The 20,130-nt window shown below is 38.2% G+C and overlaps 2 protein-coding genes across 3 annotated transcripts in view; one reads left to right on the top strand and one right to left on the bottom strand.

The window, feature by feature from the left end:
- The window catches only part of pdxkb (pyridoxal (pyridoxine, vitamin B6) kinase b), a 67,387-nt gene extending 52,360 nt beyond the window's left edge, over positions 1–15,027 (bottom strand). The window contains exons 1-2 of the mRNA XM_087236163.1: positions 14,782–15,027; positions 201–375 (exon numbers count right to left, since the gene is read on the bottom strand). Of these exons, the coding sequence (XP_087092289.1) occupies positions 201–224 (24 nt within the window). The 5' untranslated portion in view covers positions 225–375; positions 14,782–15,027. The remainder of the gene's footprint in view (positions 1–200; positions 376–14,781) is intronic.
- The window catches only part of tmprss3b (transmembrane serine protease 3b), a 24,393-nt gene continuing 4,263 nt past the window's right edge, over positions 1–20,130 (top strand). Inside the window, exons 1-9 of one of the 2 annotated variants that reach the window (XM_087237681.1) lie at positions 1–398; positions 5,324–5,597; positions 9,583–9,705; positions 10,880–10,999; positions 11,638–11,761; positions 14,798–14,926; positions 16,259–16,305; positions 17,580–17,745; positions 19,943–20,112. In XM_087237681.1, coding sequence (XP_087093807.1) covers positions 321–398; positions 5,324–5,597; positions 9,583–9,705; positions 10,880–10,999; positions 11,638–11,761; positions 14,798–14,926; positions 16,259–16,305; positions 17,580–17,745; positions 19,943–20,112 — 1,231 coding nt within the window. In that variant the 5' untranslated portion in view covers positions 1–320. The remainder of the gene's footprint in view (positions 399–5,323; positions 5,598–9,582; positions 9,706–10,879; positions 11,000–11,637; positions 11,762–14,797; positions 14,927–16,258; positions 16,306–17,579; positions 17,746–19,942; positions 20,113–20,130) is intronic. The other variant, XR_015476943.1, reaches the window with a different exon arrangement.

Raw genomic sequence — 20,130 nt, forward strand, 5'->3', positions numbered from 1 at the left:
GAGAGAGAGAGAGAGAGAGAGAGAGAGAGAGAGAGAGAGAGAGAGAGAGAGAGAGAGAGAGAGAGAGAGAAGAGAGAGAGGGGAATAAGATATGAAGTTGCTCAGAAAGTCACTTCTCCAGCTCTCCATTCAGTCACCTTCAAATTAGCCCCTTCATTTCTCCATTCCCTCCCAGGCTAATTTCACAGCCAGTTACTTGCATTTGGGGTCATTTCATTCTTCATTCAGCTGACGAGGATTAATCAGACAGAGGGCCTTGGATTCTCCATCTTAAGTGGATCTCTGTCGCTGCGGCCTCATTTATCCGGGATGGAGTGCAGATGAGAGGAGGCATGGATTTGTCCCAGACCGCAGGAGAGACGGAGCAGCCCGTTTCTGAAGGAGGAAGCGCAGAGAAGGTGAGACAGCGGAACGAGCTGTATTTCATGTCAAGACTGTTTGCTGGTGGCCTTGAGCTTTTCAGACACTGATAAATTATATCAAGGATGACCTGCTGGGTCTGTCGCGACATATGGCATATATCTTGGTCAGTGTTACTTTTAAAAGTTACAAAGTTACTTTTATAAGTAATATATTACAATCTTAAACAGGCCTGTGGCCAGCCTGGTGAAATTGGTGGTTCTTTTTTTCTCAAAGTTTTTCTTTTTTTGCAGTTATTCACTTAATATTCTTTTTAACTATGAGGTTTAAATACTGCATTGTAGTGATATTTTAAGCACTGTTTTTAGCTGGACTTGTCGGATGTTCATCATAACCACACTTTTCAAGAATCAAAAATATTTCCTAAGTATTTAAAATAAAGAATCATTAAAAGGAACGTATTTATATATATATTTTTTAAACTACAAATTTATCACAATATATATTATTAGGGAAAAAGGAATCTGTTAAGGCTTTAAATTAAAAACTGCCTATTTTTAATTTAATTTAATTTAAAGTAAATTCTCATTTATTAGGCAAATAACAAACTGGCCAGCACATTTAACCGTCCATACTCTTTTATGGAACAGAATTCTACTTTAAGACAAAAAAAACAAAAAAAAAAAACAAAGTTGTACCATTGCAGTTTGTACCTTTAAGGACATGATTTGTACCATGGGAAACCAAAATGTACCTTTGGCTTTTGAAAACCAGCAGATACAATATTGTACCTTTGTCAAAGGCACAAATCTGATCTATGAAGGTCACTAGAGTGACAAGACACTTTGTACCTTAGTATCAAATGTGTTCCTTCAAGAACTGTTTAAAGGCATTTTGCTGTATCCAAAATGTGTCAATTTATTTTCAGTCCATATAAAACATCAAATACAAAATTAAACAATGTTTTTAAAAAAGGTTCCATTTAAAATAAAGAATAAAAATCATTTTAACAAATTAAAAGATCAATTTTCTAAACATTTCTCAACACTTTTCACAAAAATGTTACAGAAATACATTCTCACACACTCCAAGAAATAAAGGTACACAAGCTGTCCCTGGGGTGGTACTTTTCAAAAGGTACACATTTGTACCTAAAAGGTCCATATTAATTCCTCAAGGGTACATATTAGTATCTAAAAAGTACCAAAGTGTTCTTCCTAAAATTTGTAGGTACTAATATATACTTTTGAGGTACCAATATGAACCCTTCAAGTACAAATGTGAACCTTTTGAAAAGGTACCACCCCAGTGACAGCTCGGGTACCTTTATTTCTGAGTGCATGTAGAATATAAAACATATATTTTCTCCAATTGTCACACAATACCTGTGATCACTTAGAAGTTCATTTAATTTACTCAATTTTAAAATAGAAATAGAATTATGCTAAAGCATTGTAATGAGGTATGCACAATGTTTGATCAGTTTTACAATACTGAATGTCTGCATGAACACTTTGCATATGCAGGACTTTTGCCAGCTCACATAGTGGAAAGCAAACGTCGAAAGGTGTGGATATCAATAATGAAACTGTATTAATCAGAAAACGCTTAGCAAATATTTATAAAAATGCCTTAAATGTTTAGTTTAATAGCTATAGTTTTGTTTTACCAGTTGTTTTGTATTATAGAACGTAATTAATGTTTGAGTTTCTTGAAGCATATCCTTTCAATGATGATTCATGTCTTAATATGAAAATTATTCATAAAACCCCTTTGCCTTTCAGTAATATTTACTTTCATAAGTATTGTAATAACGACTTTTGTACCTTTTTATGAGAATAATTGTGTACTCTCATTTCAATTGTAGCATAAAAGGTACAGAACAGTATCATAAGAGATCTTTCCTGTACCATATTGGGTACAACTTTTATAGAGGTACAAAACTGCTCAATAAGGAATATTGTTTGTACCACCATGTACCTTTTTTCTGAGAGTGTAAGAACACTAACAAAACATGCAATTCCCCACTGTTTATACTGTTACCTCAGTCCAAAAATAAGTATATGCTTATAACGTTCTAAAAGTTTATGTAATAAATAGTTGTATGTATAGTTTGCAGATTCTCCCAGTGTTGGCGTAGGTTTTCCCCAGATGCTCAGGTTTCCCCCACAGTTCAAAAAACATGCACTATAGGTGAATTGAATAAACTAAATTGGTCACAGTGTTTGAGATGTTGCTCAGTACTGGGTTGCAACTAGGGCTTCAGCTGAATAAAACATAAGCCGGAATAGTTGGTGGTTCATTTCACCGTGGCAGCTTCTGAAATAGAGACTAAGCTGAAGGAAAATTAATAAATGGATTAAAATGAGTCAAATTAGCCTACATGGGGCAGTGAGATTTACAGCAGTCTACATTTGAAGTGGAAAAAAGTTTTTCCAAAACAGACAATAACAGTTTTTGAATAGTTCTTGAGTAATTTTGATGACAGCTGAAAATCCACTTCAAATGTGGACTACTGTTCTCTGTATCTGTTCCTCCTAGACTTTTCATCATGCATGGGATCGGTTTGTCACAACAAGCTGCGTGTGTGACTGAGATTAACCAACTCGGGTAACAGGTCGTCAGAGAATTACCGTCTAACATTACTCTAACTTGTTTAGGGCTGTTTGGGCGCAGGTATTTTTACAGATGTAATGTTCAGCTGGATGTTTATGAGGTGATAACGAGGTGATAAATAGTGCTGCTTTCATACACCGTGAAAATGTTGCTCTGTGATGTCACTGCTCTTGACCTGGCAAACAGAATAGCGGATGGACAGTCACCTCTGGTCAGGATAAAAGAAAATGATCACCTGACAGGAAAAGTGGCACACATACAGTGCATGCGGAAAATCTTCAGTGTTCCCACATTATTTTATATGTTACAGCCTTATTCAAAAATGAATTAAATTAATTAATTTCCTCAATTGGAGTTCACCTGTGGTAAATTCAGTTGGTTGGACATGATTTGAAAAGGCATACATACACCTGTCTATATAAGGTCCCAGGGTTGACAGTGCATGTCAAAGCACAAACCAAGCATGAAGACAAAGGAATTGCCTGTAGACCTCAGAGACAAGATTGTCTCAAGGCACAAGGCTGAGAAAGGTTACAGAAACATTTCTGCTGCTCTGAAAGATCCAGTGAGCACAGTGGCCTCCATCATCCGTAAGTGGAAGATGTTTAAAACCACCAGGACTCTTCCTAGAGCTGGCCGGCAATCTAAGCTAAGTGATCGGGGGAGAAGAATATTAACGGTTGACTGGTCAAATTTATATTAATTTATTATTTAATAAAAATAATTGACGTGTCTGTTTTGTGTGTGACACATTAAAATTTGCATTTTAAAATAAATAGTCCTACCCTAGATATTTTTTACTTAAATGACAAATTTATATTGCAAAACAAAAACACTGACTAAATCCTTTTTAAAAACCAGCATACGCTGTTTGTCTTGATATCCTTTTTCTTCTTACGTCAAATAAAAATAGCAGGCTACCTCAAATCAATGCTATATGGAAAATTTTCATTTAATCAACGGAAAACCCACCTCTGCTTTCATCTGATTGAAGAATGAAATAAACGTAACTGACATAACAAGCTTTTTCTGCTTAGACTTTTTTCAACAGCGAGCACATAGCTTGCAACGGCAAAAACACAAGGCACGAAGGGTGCCGTAAAACGCTTGCGGCTGTTAGCAAACCATTCAAAAGATGCCCCTTTCAACAGATAAAATCTGTTTGCTGTGATCTGCCCCTTATGCAGCCAGACTTTTAAAAAATATGTATAATAATATTTTTTTTACTGTTTAAGTGACATGATTAATCTGGTAAAAACACATCCTTTTGGTTAACGGTTATTATCATCCCTAGTCAGGATAGAGGAAGAGATGAATACAGCAATGTACAGAGACATCCTAAATGAAAACCTGCTTCAGAGTGCTCTTGACCTCAGACTGAGGTGACGGTTCATCTTCCAGCAGGACAATGACCCAAAGTACACTGCCAAAATATCAAGGAGTGGCTTACAAACAACTCTGTGAATGTCTTTCAGTGGCCCAGCCAGAGGCCAGACTTAATCCTATTGAACATCTCTGGAGAGATCTGAAAATGCCTGTACATCATCACTTCCCATCCAATCTGATAAAGCTTAAGAGGTACAGCAAAGAGAAATGGGCTAAAATTTCCAAAGACAGGTGTGCCAAGCTTGTGGCATCATATTCAAAAAGACTTGCCGCTGTAATTGCTGCCAAAGGTGCATCAACAAAGTATTTAGTAAAGGCTGTGAATACTTCTGTACATGTGATTTTTCAGGTTTTTTTATTTTTAATAAATTTGCAACAATTTCTAAAAATATTTTTCATATTGACATTATGGGGTATTGTGTGCAGGATTAGAGGAAATACATGAGTTTAATCCATTTAGGAATAAGGCTCTAACATAAAACAATATGGAAAAAGTGAAGCACTATGAATACTTCCTGGAAGCACTGTATACGAGCAAGATTGTGAATTTTAACCAGTAATATTTTTGATTAACATTTGTTTTTTAGTAGAGTGGGCATAGTTCCCCACTTTAATAATCTAATATATCTGACAAATCAAACCCCTGATTCAGCTAATTTGTTTTATATTTCATTTTATTTTGGCACATTCTTTGCGGCATGCTCATGCAGTCACAGCATAGCTAGCTATAAATGTTGGTATAGGAAATGATAGTTAACTTCAAAATGTTCACTAAAAAACTTGAAAATGTTATCACTTCGTATTGACAAAATAATTTCTGTAACAGAATTTATTAAAAAATAATAGCTTCATTCTTATAATAAAATTTATTAGATTTAATTACAGCCAGTTTCAATTAATTTCAATGCAAAAAAATCCAAAAAACTAAAAATTAATTTAGTTTTTTGGTGACTCTCCTCAGGAACTGGCAGAGGACAGCACTGAATCTGGCCCTCTTGAGCTGGTCTCTGTCACAGAAGAGGATCTGCCTGTATGCGAGACACCGAGCACCTTCAATCTCAGTGCCTTTGGCAGTCAAAACAGCCTCTTCTACGACCCAGACTCACAGGACCCTCATGTGCCCATAGATCTGCCCAATGAGGCGTCTGCTCCACTGCCTGTGTATAAAATCTACAATATTCAGATCCCGCCAAGCCCAGGTGTGCCCGTCATCAAAGTCCAGCCCTTCCTGGATGGTAAGCTTCTTTAGTGTGACACTATTGTCAGAGTAAAATTAGGACAGAGATGTTGAGGTGTTAAATGTGTATATTCATCAGCCAATAATCTCATCATTAGTACTTAAAGGGATAATTACATAAAAGTGAAAGTCCTACCAGCATTTGCTCAACCTCAACCTTGTATACTGAGTACAATATTCTGAAGAATGTTGAACATTGGTAGCCATTGACATCAATCATCATCATCATTTTCATCTGCGCAGTCTTAGGAGAGAGCCCTAGACTTCCCTCTTCCCAGTCACTTCTTCCAGCTCCTCCGAGGGGATCCCGAGGCCTTCCCAGGCCAGCCAAGAGACATAGTCCCTCCAGCGTGTCTTTGGTCTTCCCCGAGGCTTCCTCTCAGTGGGAAATGCTTGGAACACCTCCCTAGGTAGGCGTCCTGGAGGCATCCCAAACAGATGCCCGAGCCACCTCAGCTGTCTTCTCTCAATGTGGAGGAACAGCAACTCTACTCTGAGCTCCTCCCGGGTGTCAGAGCTCCTCACCCCATCTATAAAAGTGTGCCCTGCCACCCAACGAAGAAAACTTATTTCAGCCACTTGTTTGTTCTTTCGGTCATGACCCAAAGCTCATGACCATAGGTGAGAGTAGGAACGTAGATTGACCAGTAAATAGAGAGCTTTTCCTTTCGGCTCACCTCCTTTGCCACAACGGACTAGTACACCGACCGTGTTACTGCTGCCGCTGCACTGATCTGCCTGTCAATCGCACGCTCGATCCTTCCCTCACTCGTGAACAAACTCCAGGATACTTGAACTCGTCCACTTGGAGTAAAGACTTTCCTCCAACCTGGAGATGACAAACCACCTTTTTCCAGGGGAGCACCATGGCCTCAGATTTGGAGGTGCTGAATCTCATCTCAGCCGCGTGACACTCGGCAACAAACCGCCCCAGTGCATGCTGAAGATCATCTGTTATTCGCAGACGATGTCGTTCTGTTGGCTTCTTTGAACTTGAACCATTGACATAAATGGTATTTGTTTTTCCTACCATGGATACAGGAGGCTACTGATTTTCAACATTCTTCGAAACATCTTGTAATGTAATGTGTATTTGTAAAGTGCCTTTAATGTGTATAGTCATACACCCAAAGTGCTTCTCATGATGGGGGAGGGGTCTCTCCACACCACCACCAGTCTGCAGCATCCACTTGGATGATGCGACGGCAGCCACAGGACACTGACGCTAGTGCTCTCGCTACATACTAGCTATTGGTATAGACCAGAGGTCTCAAACTCAATTTACTTGGGGGCCGCAGGAGGCAAAGTCTGGGTGAGGCTGAGCTGCATAAGGGATTTCACAAAAAAAAGTCCTCAAATGTCATGATTAACAGTTTTAATTATTTCTTCTGAACATGAAGTGTCCTGAACATTAATAGAACATTGAGTGAAGATTATGAACAGTTCTTCTGAACATGGCATCTTTTGCCTACTCCTTGCTGCCAGAGACTTGACAGCGCTTCTTCTCACAAATCTGAACCACATTTGGCTTTAGAGCGGAAGCAGTTGAGACCCTCAGTATGGCTTGCGGGAACTCACTCAAAACTTCCATTCCCTCACCTCACCTAAAAAAAAGGCGTATATATGTATAAATAAAACACCCCCACCCCACTGCAGTCACATCAGTCTGTACAAGTCTGTATCTACCTATAATATATATAAGATGCAGGCTGTAGCTAGGTAGGTGGCAGGCTGCAGATAGGTAGCTAAGTGGCAGGCAGGGGTGGGAACAGCTTACCTTGGTTCTGGCCGGCGCGAGTTCCCTCCTAACACTTCCCGCCCGTCACAGCGTCTAACAAAGGAGCGGGGTGCGTGGTGACGTCACCGGCATCCCCGCCCCTTTGTTTACACGGCGGGCGGGGAATGCCAGTGACCGCTGTGTATGGATAGAATCAGCGGAGCGGGAGCGCTCTCTCTCCCCGCTCCGCTGATTCTGTCAGTGTACAGCGGTCAGCGCGGGCCACAAAATATTGCACTGAGGGCCGCAAATGGCCCGCGGGCCGCGAGTTTGAGACCCCTGGTATAGACAGTGATGATAAAAACAATTTAGAGGATGGGAATGATTGGGAGGCCATGATGGGAATTTTTTTTTCTTTGGAGTCATGGGATTTTTAATGCCCTTTAATGAGTCAGGACCTCTGTGTAAGGTCTCATCCGAAAGATGGTGCTCACTGACAGTATAGTGTTCCCTTTATTTTACCCCTGCTGGCCTCACTAACACCACTTCCAACAGCAACCTAGTTTCCCCATGTGGTCTCCCATTTATGTACTGGCCAGGCTCAGCCCTGCTCAGCTTACGCAAGTAACTGGTCTTGGGCTGCAGGGTGATATGGCTGTGGCAGATCTTATTTTCATTCAACACCACCAAAAACTAAATTCATAAAGATCTGAAACCTCTTGAGAGTACATTTTTTATTTCTGGGAGAACTAGCCCTTAAATCATTTTTACTTTCACTATCAAAGCTTAATATTAGTAAATATGTTTATATTGTTATGAAAGATTTATGTTAAAAACCGCATAAAACGTTTGCTAATGAAGCCCTGTTTTCATCAAATGAGTGAAAGAGAACAGAATCGTCACTTCCTGATAAGCTGGTGCCAAAAATCCCCCCAAAAAATGGAGTTTGCTGCGATTGAGGAAGCTACGTAGGGCCTTTTTTGTATATAATAAATTACTTGAAGGCAGCACGGTGTCTCACAGCAAGAAGGTCGCTGGTTCAAGTCCTGGCTGGGCAAGTTGGCATTTCTGTGTGGAGTTTGCATGTTCTCCCAATGTTGGCGTGGGTTTCTTCAGGGTTTCCCCACAATCCAAAGACATGCGGTATAGGTGAATTGGGTAAGCTAAATTGTCCGTATGTGTGTGAATGAGAATGAATGTATGTTTCCCAGTGATGGGTTGCAGCTGGAAGGGCATCCGCTGTGTAAAACATGCTGGATAAGTTGGCGGTTCATTCCACTGTGGCGACCATACCTGCCAACATTACGATCATAAAATCCAGGTGCTATTTTTTCGAGGGTGCGCGTGAAGTAGAGTGTCGGGGAAGGTGCATGCTAACTGAAGAGCGCGGAGCCAGTATGAAGATGGCAAGTTGAGTTTGGTATGGGGATGGGGACTGTCCCAAAAAGCTCTGGTGGGGGAGGGGGGGGGGGGGGTGGAATTCCGGGAGTTTTCCGGGAGACAGAACAATGCAGGTGATGGGTCTGAAATACGGGAGACTTCCAGGAAAAACAGGAGTGTTGGCAGGTAAGGTGGCGACCCCAGATTAACAAAGCACCTAAACCAAAGAGAAAATGACTGGATGAATAAATTAATTACTTGCGCCTCACAAGACGCAATGGAGACACGATGGCTTTTGGAGGCCAGGCCCACATTTTTTGGGAGAATGAAGAATAGAAGGTAGCAATACTGAACCGCTTTGATTACTGACTTTGGCTGAGGAATTTCAGAATGACCATAACAACATTTCAGATGTTTTACAATGTGGTCAGTCTGCTGGTTTGATCCCATCCCATTGTGCTCTTTTTTTATCATAACATGATTTTTTTTTTTTTACATCATGACTTTGATGCGCATTCCAATCTGTAAATGTGTTTCTATTGTAGTTGATGAGCATTTCTTTCTTATAGGATAAATCTTTTTATTTGAGCGCATTTTCAAAATTTGTGAGCATCTTGGCCATTTCTATTAAGCATTTTGTTAAGCGCCGTTCCAAAATGTGCATAAAATAGGTGGATGGAGACATAGCTACTGTCCACAGCCATTACTGCAAAGTAAGCTTTTCTGGTCTGTCACTTTGTCTACATAAAAGTTGGTTTTCAAGGCTGATTACGCTGGGGTTAGAGGACAGATACTTGAGGTGTTAGATGTGAGCTAATCAGTCTTGCTCCACTGACAGCTCTGGCCTTTAGCAGACTCACTTTATTCTTTCTCTCTCTCGTTTCAGGAGAGGATCTGTCAAACCTGAAATCCTTGTGTTGGCCGTATGTGTCTCGGAGACTGCTGACTTTGCTCATTGTCTTGGTCTTGTTAATAGTCTTGATTCTGACTCTAGGAATAGGTTTGGGAGGTGAGTTTCTTATAGTTTTATGACCAAAGGTTCCTTTGAGGGTTGCAAGGACAATGCTGGGAAAATATACAATATGTGATGGTGTTGAGTATCACAATAACAATACAACTGTTTTTAATATTGATAAAAACCTGTTATAAAGTATATATGCAAAGAGTTTTACAGTATATTGGGGTATTTTGGGGGAAACTTTTACATCACTACATTTCAAATTATAATACCACACTTCTTATTCAACCACGTTTCATTACAACTTGATGTCCATCATGATTTGAACTGAAGAAATGATGAGCTGCTCTGAGGTGGATCAGCAGTGTCCGATTCAGGAACGAGTGGATTGTTCTGGGTTAACCTGATAACCATGCCCAAATCACACTGAATTATTAACTTGTGAATGAAACTGATCGAGTTACACTTGTTCTCAAGCCAGTGATTCATAGAATCTGATCAGAGCGAGTCTTCAGTTAATGATTCATTGATTCAAATGATTTGGTTAGAGTAAGTCTCCATTTAACGATTCACTGATTCAAATGATTCGGTCAGAGTGAGTCTCCATTTAATGACTCACAGATTCAAATGATTTGGTTAGATTGAGTCTCCACTTAACAATTCACTGATTCAAATGATTTGGTCAGAGCGAGTCTTTATTTAATGATTCATTGATTTAAATGATTTAGTTAGAGTGAGTCTTTATTTTTACACTTCTCTGATTATTTAAATGATTTGGTCAGATTGAATCTCCATTTAACGATTCACTGATTAAATTTTTTTTGGTAAGAGTGATTCTCTATTTAAAGATTCACTGATTCAAATGATTGGGTCAGAGTGAATCTCCATTTAACGAATCCCTGATTCAAATGGTTTGGCTAGAGTGAGTCTCCATTTAATGATTCACAGATTCAAAGGATTTGGTCAGAGTGAGTCTCCAGTTGAAAATTCACTGATTCAAGTGATTCGGTTAGACTTAGAGCATGTTCCTAGTTTCAAACAATTATAGTTTGACTCAAAATGAGTCAAGAACTAAATATTCTCTAAGCTTGAATGCCTGCAACTGATGAAAGATTTCTGAGAATAGGGTTAGGTATAGTGTACCTGAAACAATGAAACAATTACAATTCAATTGAAAGTTCCCACAAAGACAGGAACCTGAATCAGAGTGTGTGATTTCCTCCAGTGGGCCTGAGGAGCTGCTCAGGGAAGTTTCACTGTGTGTCGTCAGTTCGGTGTATCAGCAGAAATGCTGTGTGTGATGGAGTACAGGACTGTAGAGATGGAGAAGATGAACTCAACTGCGGTGGGTGAAGACTGTTCATCTCTTTCTGAGATTAAAATCAACATGAAATCTCCTGAGTGATGCATGTTATTCCAATATATATATATATATATATATATATATATATATATATATATATATATATATATATATATATATATATATATATATACTGTGTATAACACTGTAAAAGTCAAAATTATTAGCCCTCCTTCGATTTTTTTTGTTCCTTTTTCAAATATTATCCAAATGATGTTTAACAGAGCAAGGAAATTTTCACAGTAATTTTATAATATTTGTTCTTCTACGGAAAGTCTACTTTTAAAATTCTATTTTATTTAATAATAAAAAAAACATTTTAAGATCAATATTATTAGCACTATTAAGCTAGTAATATATTATATATATTATTATTTTTGTTTCTTCGATTGTCTACAGAACAAACCACTGTTATACAATCACTTCCCCAATTACACTAACTTGTCCTATTAACATAGTTAAGCCTTTAAAGTACTTTAAGCTGAATACTAGAAAAGTACAGAGGGGCTAATAATTCTGACTTCAACTGTTTATATGTTTATATTTAATTCATATGCAGATCATTAAAACTGACTGAAGGTGAAGTGTGTGCGATAACTCAGTGTTCATTTGTGTTTCAGTGCGAGTGAGTGGCAGTCACTCAGTGCTGCAGGTCTTCGGCAGGGGCTTATGGAGGACTGTGTGCTCTGAGGGCTGGGATTCCCAACTGAGCACTTTAGCCTGCAGACAACTGGGATACAGCAGGTACAAACTATTATAAATGTTCTACAATCCATTTAGAGGATGTTTCTAGTAATTTGTGATTTACTTGATTAAGAGTAAGGCTTTTAAGAAACTCAATTTTTATCTAAATAAAAAATTTCTGAGCCTGTCATAACTTAATGTATAGCCAATACATACAGCAACATGAAGCTTTTTAAAGTTTCCATTTTTGAGATTTTTTTCATTAGTTTTTATTTAACCTTTCCAGTTGTAGGAATCATACATATATAACTTTTTTAAAAGCCAGCAGACCATTTATTCTTCTTATTATTATTCTAAAAAAGTAAATCAATAAAATTCACATTTTAACAACTTTCTTTTGTAGTTTCATCAGCGTTCATGAACATAAAAAATATAGCCTCAATTACACAATGCAAAAACCAGTGAATATATAGGACTGAATAAGGATTAAGAATGAGGGGCGAACAATTTACTCCGTTTCAAATCAGTAAAATGTTTCAGTTTTGGCAAAATTTACGATTTTGATTTTAGGATTGCACTTATTTCTATAACTGTTCCGGGCTAGAAATCAAGAATAAATACATAAAATAAGAGAGTATATTTAATTATAGAGCAATTCCAGCGTTATGGATGTGGCATTTGCAGTAAAAACTCAAACCATAAAATTCCCAGAGAAAGCATATGTTAACTTTATATTTAAACATCGGTTTATATTTTCCAAAACTGCAGAAAAAATATCAATCTGTAAAAAACTTTTATATTTTAAATGAGGAAAATAATCATGTGTTATGGATTTGACTAAAAAAGTTAGAGTTTGCAGTATACAATATACTTTGTAGAAATTCTGTGAATTAAACTGCACAACCCAAAAGAAACAATGCTTATCAAAAGGATAAGAGTTGTCTCTCTATAGAACAAAACGACTGATTTTATATCACTTGAGATTTTTTACATTTATGAGGAAAAATCTTTGTTATTGATGTGACATCTCTCTGTTATGGATGTGACAGATGTGAAATTGGCACTTGTGTGATGTTGGTAAATGTAATATAATTGTTTGAAAACATTAACAGAGACATTTTTGAGTATTTTTAAAGCACTGTAAAATACTTGCTTGCACAAAAAAATGCAGAAAGGGTTTCGCTATTTTGGCAAAAACCTAATTTTTTTCATGGCAAGTTTGACATTTGCATGGAATTGCTCAATAATCTTTAGAGATGCTCCGATCGATTGGCCAAAGATCGGTATTGGCTGATAATCAATCACCTTTGATGACTCAATTAGTACTCACTGATCTAATGAACCAATCACAAGTGTTTGTGCAAGTCTGAGATGATCAAACTATTTTACAGAAACGAACTGAAGGAACGTCTGTGTTTTTGACAATATTGCAAATTCACTAAAACCTGGCTGGAAAAATACATAAATAAAACAATGAATTTTTAATAATACAACTCGTAACATACTTACTGCAATAAACAGTAAACAGTCCTTTTTCCTTTTAGTAAAGATTTATAGGGCTGCATTTTTGTGATTGAGACACGTTGAACACTTCTTTCATCATTTGCAATGTTTCCAAATTGCATCGTTTGTCATTTTTCTTATTATTGGCATTTTTACCATGACATATTTACACCTAAATGGCTATAAGAGACACGTTTAAGGGATTATATGCAGCATCCTTAATTTAACCTCTTAGGTAAAGAGAGATCTGTACTTAAGTATCATACTTAAAGGAAAAACACACTTTATACATTATAAAGCTTGAAGCATTAGAATCGGTACTCACTATCACCATGACAAGGAATCGGTACTCGGTAATGGCTGTAAAAATCCTGATCTGAGCATCCCTAATAATCTTAATTTTCAGATATTTACATTTAGTAAAATACTAATAATTAACTAACAAATTAATTACCTTTTTTTGCATGACTTCATCTATTGCAATTGTCTCAGAGTTCTGCTAATTGCAGTAGCTGTCGTCAATGTCTGCGTAATCACAACCTTGGTCAGCAATTATTCATCTTTGTTAAATAACAGCCATCATTATCATTCCCCACATCTGCTATTTAAGGAAAATTCATTTCCAAGGGCAAAGCAGGGATTTCCCCATTTTAAAGACAGAAATATGGTGAAACTGCCCTTGTGTGTGTGTGTGTGTTTTCTTACACTGTGTGGGTGTCTATGAATAATAATGTGCCCCTGTTCCCGGTGGCCTCATTATACCTGCATAGTTAATCCAATTAAAATCAGTCTGCCATTAAATGAAAGAAAAAAAAATAACAATCATTAGAAACACTGTTTCACCTTAACTAGGTCAAGATGTTACATTTAATAACATCTGCCGTCTTTCAGTTTTAGAGGTCTGCAGATTTTGTTTAGCATCTTGACACTTGAATTTAGCATATTACAGACAGTATTTTAGGTCATGTCTCCTCAACCAATCTTTATGTCTGAAGTCAATCGCTTTAAGTTTATGAAAACTATGAAGAGATAAAAATAGAGATTTTGTCTCTTAAAAATTTGATAGGAATATGAAGATACTTCATGTAGTTTTAATATGAAAGCAATTGTTTTATACCTGTACAATTCTAATTAACCACTGAATTCAAAATGTTTTTAAAGCTATTTTCCAATTACACTTTATACAAAAAAATAACTGTGGTTATAATAAAAACAAAACAAACGGTTGTTGTATTTTACCTTTCATTTGATGAAGAACCATATAATTGACATTTATTAAAATATATTTTTGTACAAGCATACGAGTTCTAAAGTAACGTTACTGTAATAACCGCTAGAAACACTCGCGGTTTTAATAATATAGCCATAACCATGGTTTGAATTACAGCACTACAGTTGAACCATGGTATTTATAGAAAAATTATGATTATACAAATAACAATCTACCATAAAACATAGTTACTGCACTTTAACTATAATAAAACCATGGTTATTTTCCATGAGGGATCGTTTGTTAGGTGTTGAAGTGTCACCAGCTGATGATTAACTAAAAGCTAACACGGTGTGTTCTTGTTTACCTGTCTTTGACTGAAGTTACGTGAGCTCTGCCGCCATTCCCATCTCCTCCATTGAAGAAGTCTTCCAGAACAATCTAGTCGCTGTTAAAATCAACCAAACACACCTTCATGACACCTTCAGGATCCAGAACTCTTCATATGCTAGGTAAACCTTTTTTATACGCTTATATAACGCGCCAAAACAACAAATAGTGTGAAAACAGTTTCTTTTCACGAGCCATCCAAAAAATGGCGCATATTTTAATCAAAGCAAGCCTTTTTTTTCGTCATTTATGAGTGAAATGTATGGAAGGCGATTGGGGCCAAATTTATTAAAGTGATCGTTACTTGAAAACTAAACTTATGTTACGATCTACTTACCCTTCATTTGTTCCAAACCTTTATGAGTAGTTTTTTTTCTGATGAAGACAAAAGAAGATATTTAGAAAAATGCTGGTTGCTGGGACCTATATGACTTCCATATGCCCCTTTCACAAAGAGATACTGGTAAATATACGGAAAATTTCCAGAACGTCTTTACCGGTAAATTAAAAAAAAAAAGTGCTGTTCACACAGGCAAGGACGTTACAGATTTTTGTTTCCGGTAAAAACCAGTCACACATCCATTCCAAAATACATTCCAGAATAAATTCTGACATCATTAACTAGAAACGGCCGCGCTTGTGTATGTAAACATTTGACTTCATTACAACCTCTTTGGATGGATAAGTATTGTGAACAACTTCGATGAAAACATATAGAGAAACACTTTCGCATGTCGAGATGTACATAATATGTGTGTGCTGGCATTCACCGGTTCCTTTACGCGCACACGCCTCAGAGCTTGAAGTTAAACAAACAACGACTTATCATTTGCATTTTATCAATATTTTTTACACAGAAGGTACATGGAAATGTTATCTGACAAACATCTAGCAGCTAAATGTGTGTGGAAATATAGTCACAGGCTTTATTTGAAAATGTGTACGTAAAATAAATAGCACACAGATCAAAATTATATGCTAAAACAGTGTTTGTACATGACATTTATAGTGGTTGCACTTTAGAAACAAATGAGCATTTCACACACACTTTTCCCCAAGTCAAAATCAGGCCTGAGGAGGATCAGTCAAGGCCAAAGGCTGTCAAGTAAGATCCGTCCAGTGACTGATGCAGTGCATGACAGATTGTTCAATACAATTTGAAGTGTCTCCATTGACATACTGACATTGAGAAGTGTCTCGGGTAACTGAAACGCAGTCAGAATCGAGACATCTTATACCTTCTGATGAATTTCTGAGAGAAAATTCTGTACAAAAAGAAAAGAGATATCTAGATTCCACATGGAAATAAGATGAGAAGAAGACAGCCCGTTGAATAGTTTATTTGATTTGTCAATACAATGGTGAAAAGGATCACTACAGTGTCTGTAGTTCAGAAAGAGAAACAAACAAACAAACAAGACGTTTCATTAAAAATGTATCTTCTGTCTTTCCAGAAACACCCACTGCAATTCTGGCTTAGTGACTGCTGTCAAATGTATAGGTGAGTGCATATTGATATTGTCGTTTTTTCAACAAAACCAACATGCTAAATTTCTATTTAAACGTCTTCTGAGAGCAAATTTCTAAACGTATCTCCTTCTAGATCTTTAAAGCTACAGTCACCAAATTTGGCCCAGAGCTTCAGGCTGATCCGTAATTTAATTCTATGTCTTTTCTAACTGATCAGAACCACCATTTATGTAAAACCAATCTGAATCTAAAAAGAGGAGATATTTTTAAGGGGTCAAATTTTTTTTCAAACAATTAACATGAACTAGAACCACAAAACCAGTCATAAATGTCAATTTATGGAAATTAAGATTTATACATCACATGACAGCGAAATAATTAAGCTTTCCATTGATGTATGCTTTGTTAGGATAAGACAAATGTGGATAATCTGAAATCGGAGGCTTTAAAAATTGAAAATCGCCTTTAAAGTTCAAATGAAGTTTACCATAGTATAGTTACAAAATATCTGAATGGAAAATATCCTTTCCCCAATATTCTAATGATTTTTGACGTAAAAGACAAAAAAAAGAGAAGAAATCTTGACCAAATATTTGTATTTTCGATTTTATAATCCAGCGTCACAGACCTTTGTCTATCTATTTAGTTTAACTAGCAAAACCTAGCGACTACATCATCTCGTAAAATTAAAAACATACTACCAATATGCTAATTGTCGCTAGAAATAAATTAACTGATGCTGAATTAATACTGCTAAAAATGGTGACGTGGTGGCACAGTGGGTAGCGCTCTCACCTCACAGTAAGAAGGTCGTTGGTTCGAGCCTCAGCTGGGTCAGTTGGCATTTCTGTGTGGAGTTTGCATGTTCTCCCTGTGTTCACGAGGGTTTCCTCCGGATACTCCGGCTTCCCCCACAAGTCCCAAGACATGCGGTACAGTTGAATTGGGTAGGGTAAATTGAGAATGTATGGGTGTTTCCCAGTGATGGGTTGCAGCTGGAAGGTCATCCGCTGTGTAAAACATAAGCTGGATAAGTTGGCGGTTCATTCCACTGTGTCGACCCCAGATTAATAAAGGGACTAAGCTGAAAAGAAAATGAATGAATGCTAAAAATATGCTAAAATGCTAAAAAACATGTTAAATCACGCTAGCAACATTCTAATTCTTGCTGTCTTGTCCTGCCAACAAAGTTATGCTCACATAAAATTTAAAACAACAAATATAGTCTCTAATTGACTGTACTGAAAGATAAGATGGCGGCATTGAAGTTTATCACTCAGATCTTGTGTGTGCGTTGTTGTGTAGCGTGTGGCTACAGGTCGGCGATAAGCAGTCGTATTGTAGGAGGGAATGTGTCGAAGTCTGGCCAGGTCCCATGGCAAGTCAGCCTTCATTACCAGAACCAGTATCTCTGTGGAGGATCCATCATCAGTGAGAGCTGGATACTCACTGCTGCACACTGTGTGTTCGGGTGAGTATGAGCCACTGCTGGACTGCTTTATACTACTAGCTTAGACTTTTATGCTAACCTGATGATTGTCTAATACTGATCAAAACTGGTGTAACTCTGGTCCTAAGATGGTCCAATATGGTTTATAGTGGTCTGGTACTGTTATAGGCTAGTTTATATAGCTTTTTTCAGACTGTAATTCACTGTTTTATCTAGCTGTTATGCTAGTCAGGGTTTGATACATATTGGTTTATACAGATTTTGTGCTATTCAATACTGGTCTGTGATGGTCTGGTACTGGTCCAGATTGAAAAATACTGGCTCTGTGCAGGTCCAGACTGGTTTGTAATGGTCTGGTACAGGTCCAGATTGGTTAATTCTGGTTCTGTGGTGGTACAGATTGGTTTGTGATAGTCTGATACTCGTCCAGATTGGTTAATACTGTTTTGTGATGGTCTAATACTGGTCCACATTGGTTAATACTGGTTCTGTGGTGGTATAGATTGGATTGTTATGGTCTGTTACGGTTCCAGATTGGTTAATACTGGTTCTGTGGTGGACAGGACTGGTTAAAACTGGTTCTTTGGAGGTCCAGACTGGTTTGCGATGGTCTGGTACTGGTCCATATTGAAAAATACTGGTTCTGTGCAGGTCCATACTGGTTTGTAATGGTCTTGTACTGGTCCACAGTGGTTAATACTGGTTCTGTGGTGGTACAGATTGGATTGTTATGGTCTGTTACGGTTCCAGATTGGTTATTACTGGTTCTGTGGTGGTCAGGACTGGTTAAAACTGGTTCTTTGGAGGTCTAGACTGGTTTGCGATGGTCTGGTACTGGTCCATATTGAAAAATACTGGTTCTGTGCAGGTCCAGACTGGTTTGTAATGGTCTTGTACTTGTCCACATTGGTTAATACTATTTCTGTGGTGGTTCAGATTGGTTTGTTATGGTCTGTTACAGTTCCATATTGGTTAATACTAGTTCTGTGGTGGTCCAGACTGTTTTGTGATGGTCTGGTACTGGTCCAGATTGAAAAATACCGGTTGTGTGCAGGTCCAGACTGGTTTTTAATGGTCTGTTACTGGTGCAGATTGATTACTGGTTCTGTGCAAGTCCAGATGGGTTTGTCATGGTCTGGTACTGGTTTAGATTGGTTAATACTGGTTCTGCTGTGGCTGCAGGGTGACGTGGCCACAGCCATGTCACCCTGCAGCCCAAGACCGGTTACTCACTGAAGCTAAGCAGGGCTGAGCCTGGTCAGTACCTGGATGGGAGACCACTAGGGAACACTAGATTGCTGTTGGAAGTGGTGTTAGTGAGGCCAGCAGGGGGCGCTCAACCTGTGGTCTGTGTGAATCCTAATGCCCCAGTAAAAGTGAAGGGGACACTACACTTTCAGTGGGCACCATCTTTCGGATGAGACGTTAAACAGAGGTCCTGACTCTCTGTGGTCATTAAAAATCCCATGGCACTTCTCGTGAAAGAACAGGGGTGTAACCCCGGTGTCCTGCCCAAAGTCCCTCTATCGGCCCTTACGATCATGGCCTCCCAATCATCCCCTTCCACCGAATTGGCTCGATCACTGTCTCTCCACTCCACCAATAGCTGGTGTGTGGTGAGCGCACTGGCGCCGTTGTCCGGTGGCAGCCGTCGCATCATCCAAGTGGATGCTGCACACTGGTGGTGGTGTGGAGAGACCCCCCCTCATGATTGTAAAGCGCTTTGGGTGTATGGCCATACACAATATATGCGCTATATAAATACACATTACATTACATTACATAACATTAGACTGGTTTGTGATGGTTTGGTACTGGTGTAGATTAGTTAATACTAGTTCTGTACAAGTCCAGACAGGTCTGTGATGGTCTGGTACTTCTCCAGTTTGGGTAATACTGGTTCTGTGCAGATCAAGACTGGTTTGTGACAGTTTGGTACTTCTCCAGATTGGTTAATACTGGTTCTGGGGTGGTCTAGGCTGTTTTTTTTTTCCTGTCCAGACTAGTTTAAACTAGTTAATGGTGCTGATCTGGACTATTTTAACCTGATGTTGTACCAGTCTAAACTGGCTCATTGTAGTTTCTGTTGATCCAGACTCATTAATTCCAGTTTGGTTTAGGCTGATTTGATTCTAGTCCAGCATACTATATATACTGGCTCTGAGTTATGCTGCAGTCTAGTCTCACTGCTTACATGTGCATATATTTTTGTCCAAAGATTCGCGCAGCCAGTATTATGGGATGTGTATGCTGGGTTGATAAACCTGCCGCTGAGTAAAGCTGAAGCTCATTCTGTAGAGAAAATCATCTACCATGCCAACTTCAGGTCAAAAAGCTTCAGCTACGACATAGCGCTGATAAAGCTTGCACTACCTCTGACTTTCAATGGTTAGTATCTGCTTTTTT

Source organism: Danio rerio, chromosome 1 (assembly GCF_052040795.2).
Source record: "Danio rerio strain M-AB ecotype USA chromosome 1, GRCz13ab, whole genome shotgun sequence".
Classification (NCBI taxonomy): Eukaryota; Metazoa; Chordata; class Actinopteri; order Cypriniformes; family Danionidae; genus Danio; species Danio rerio.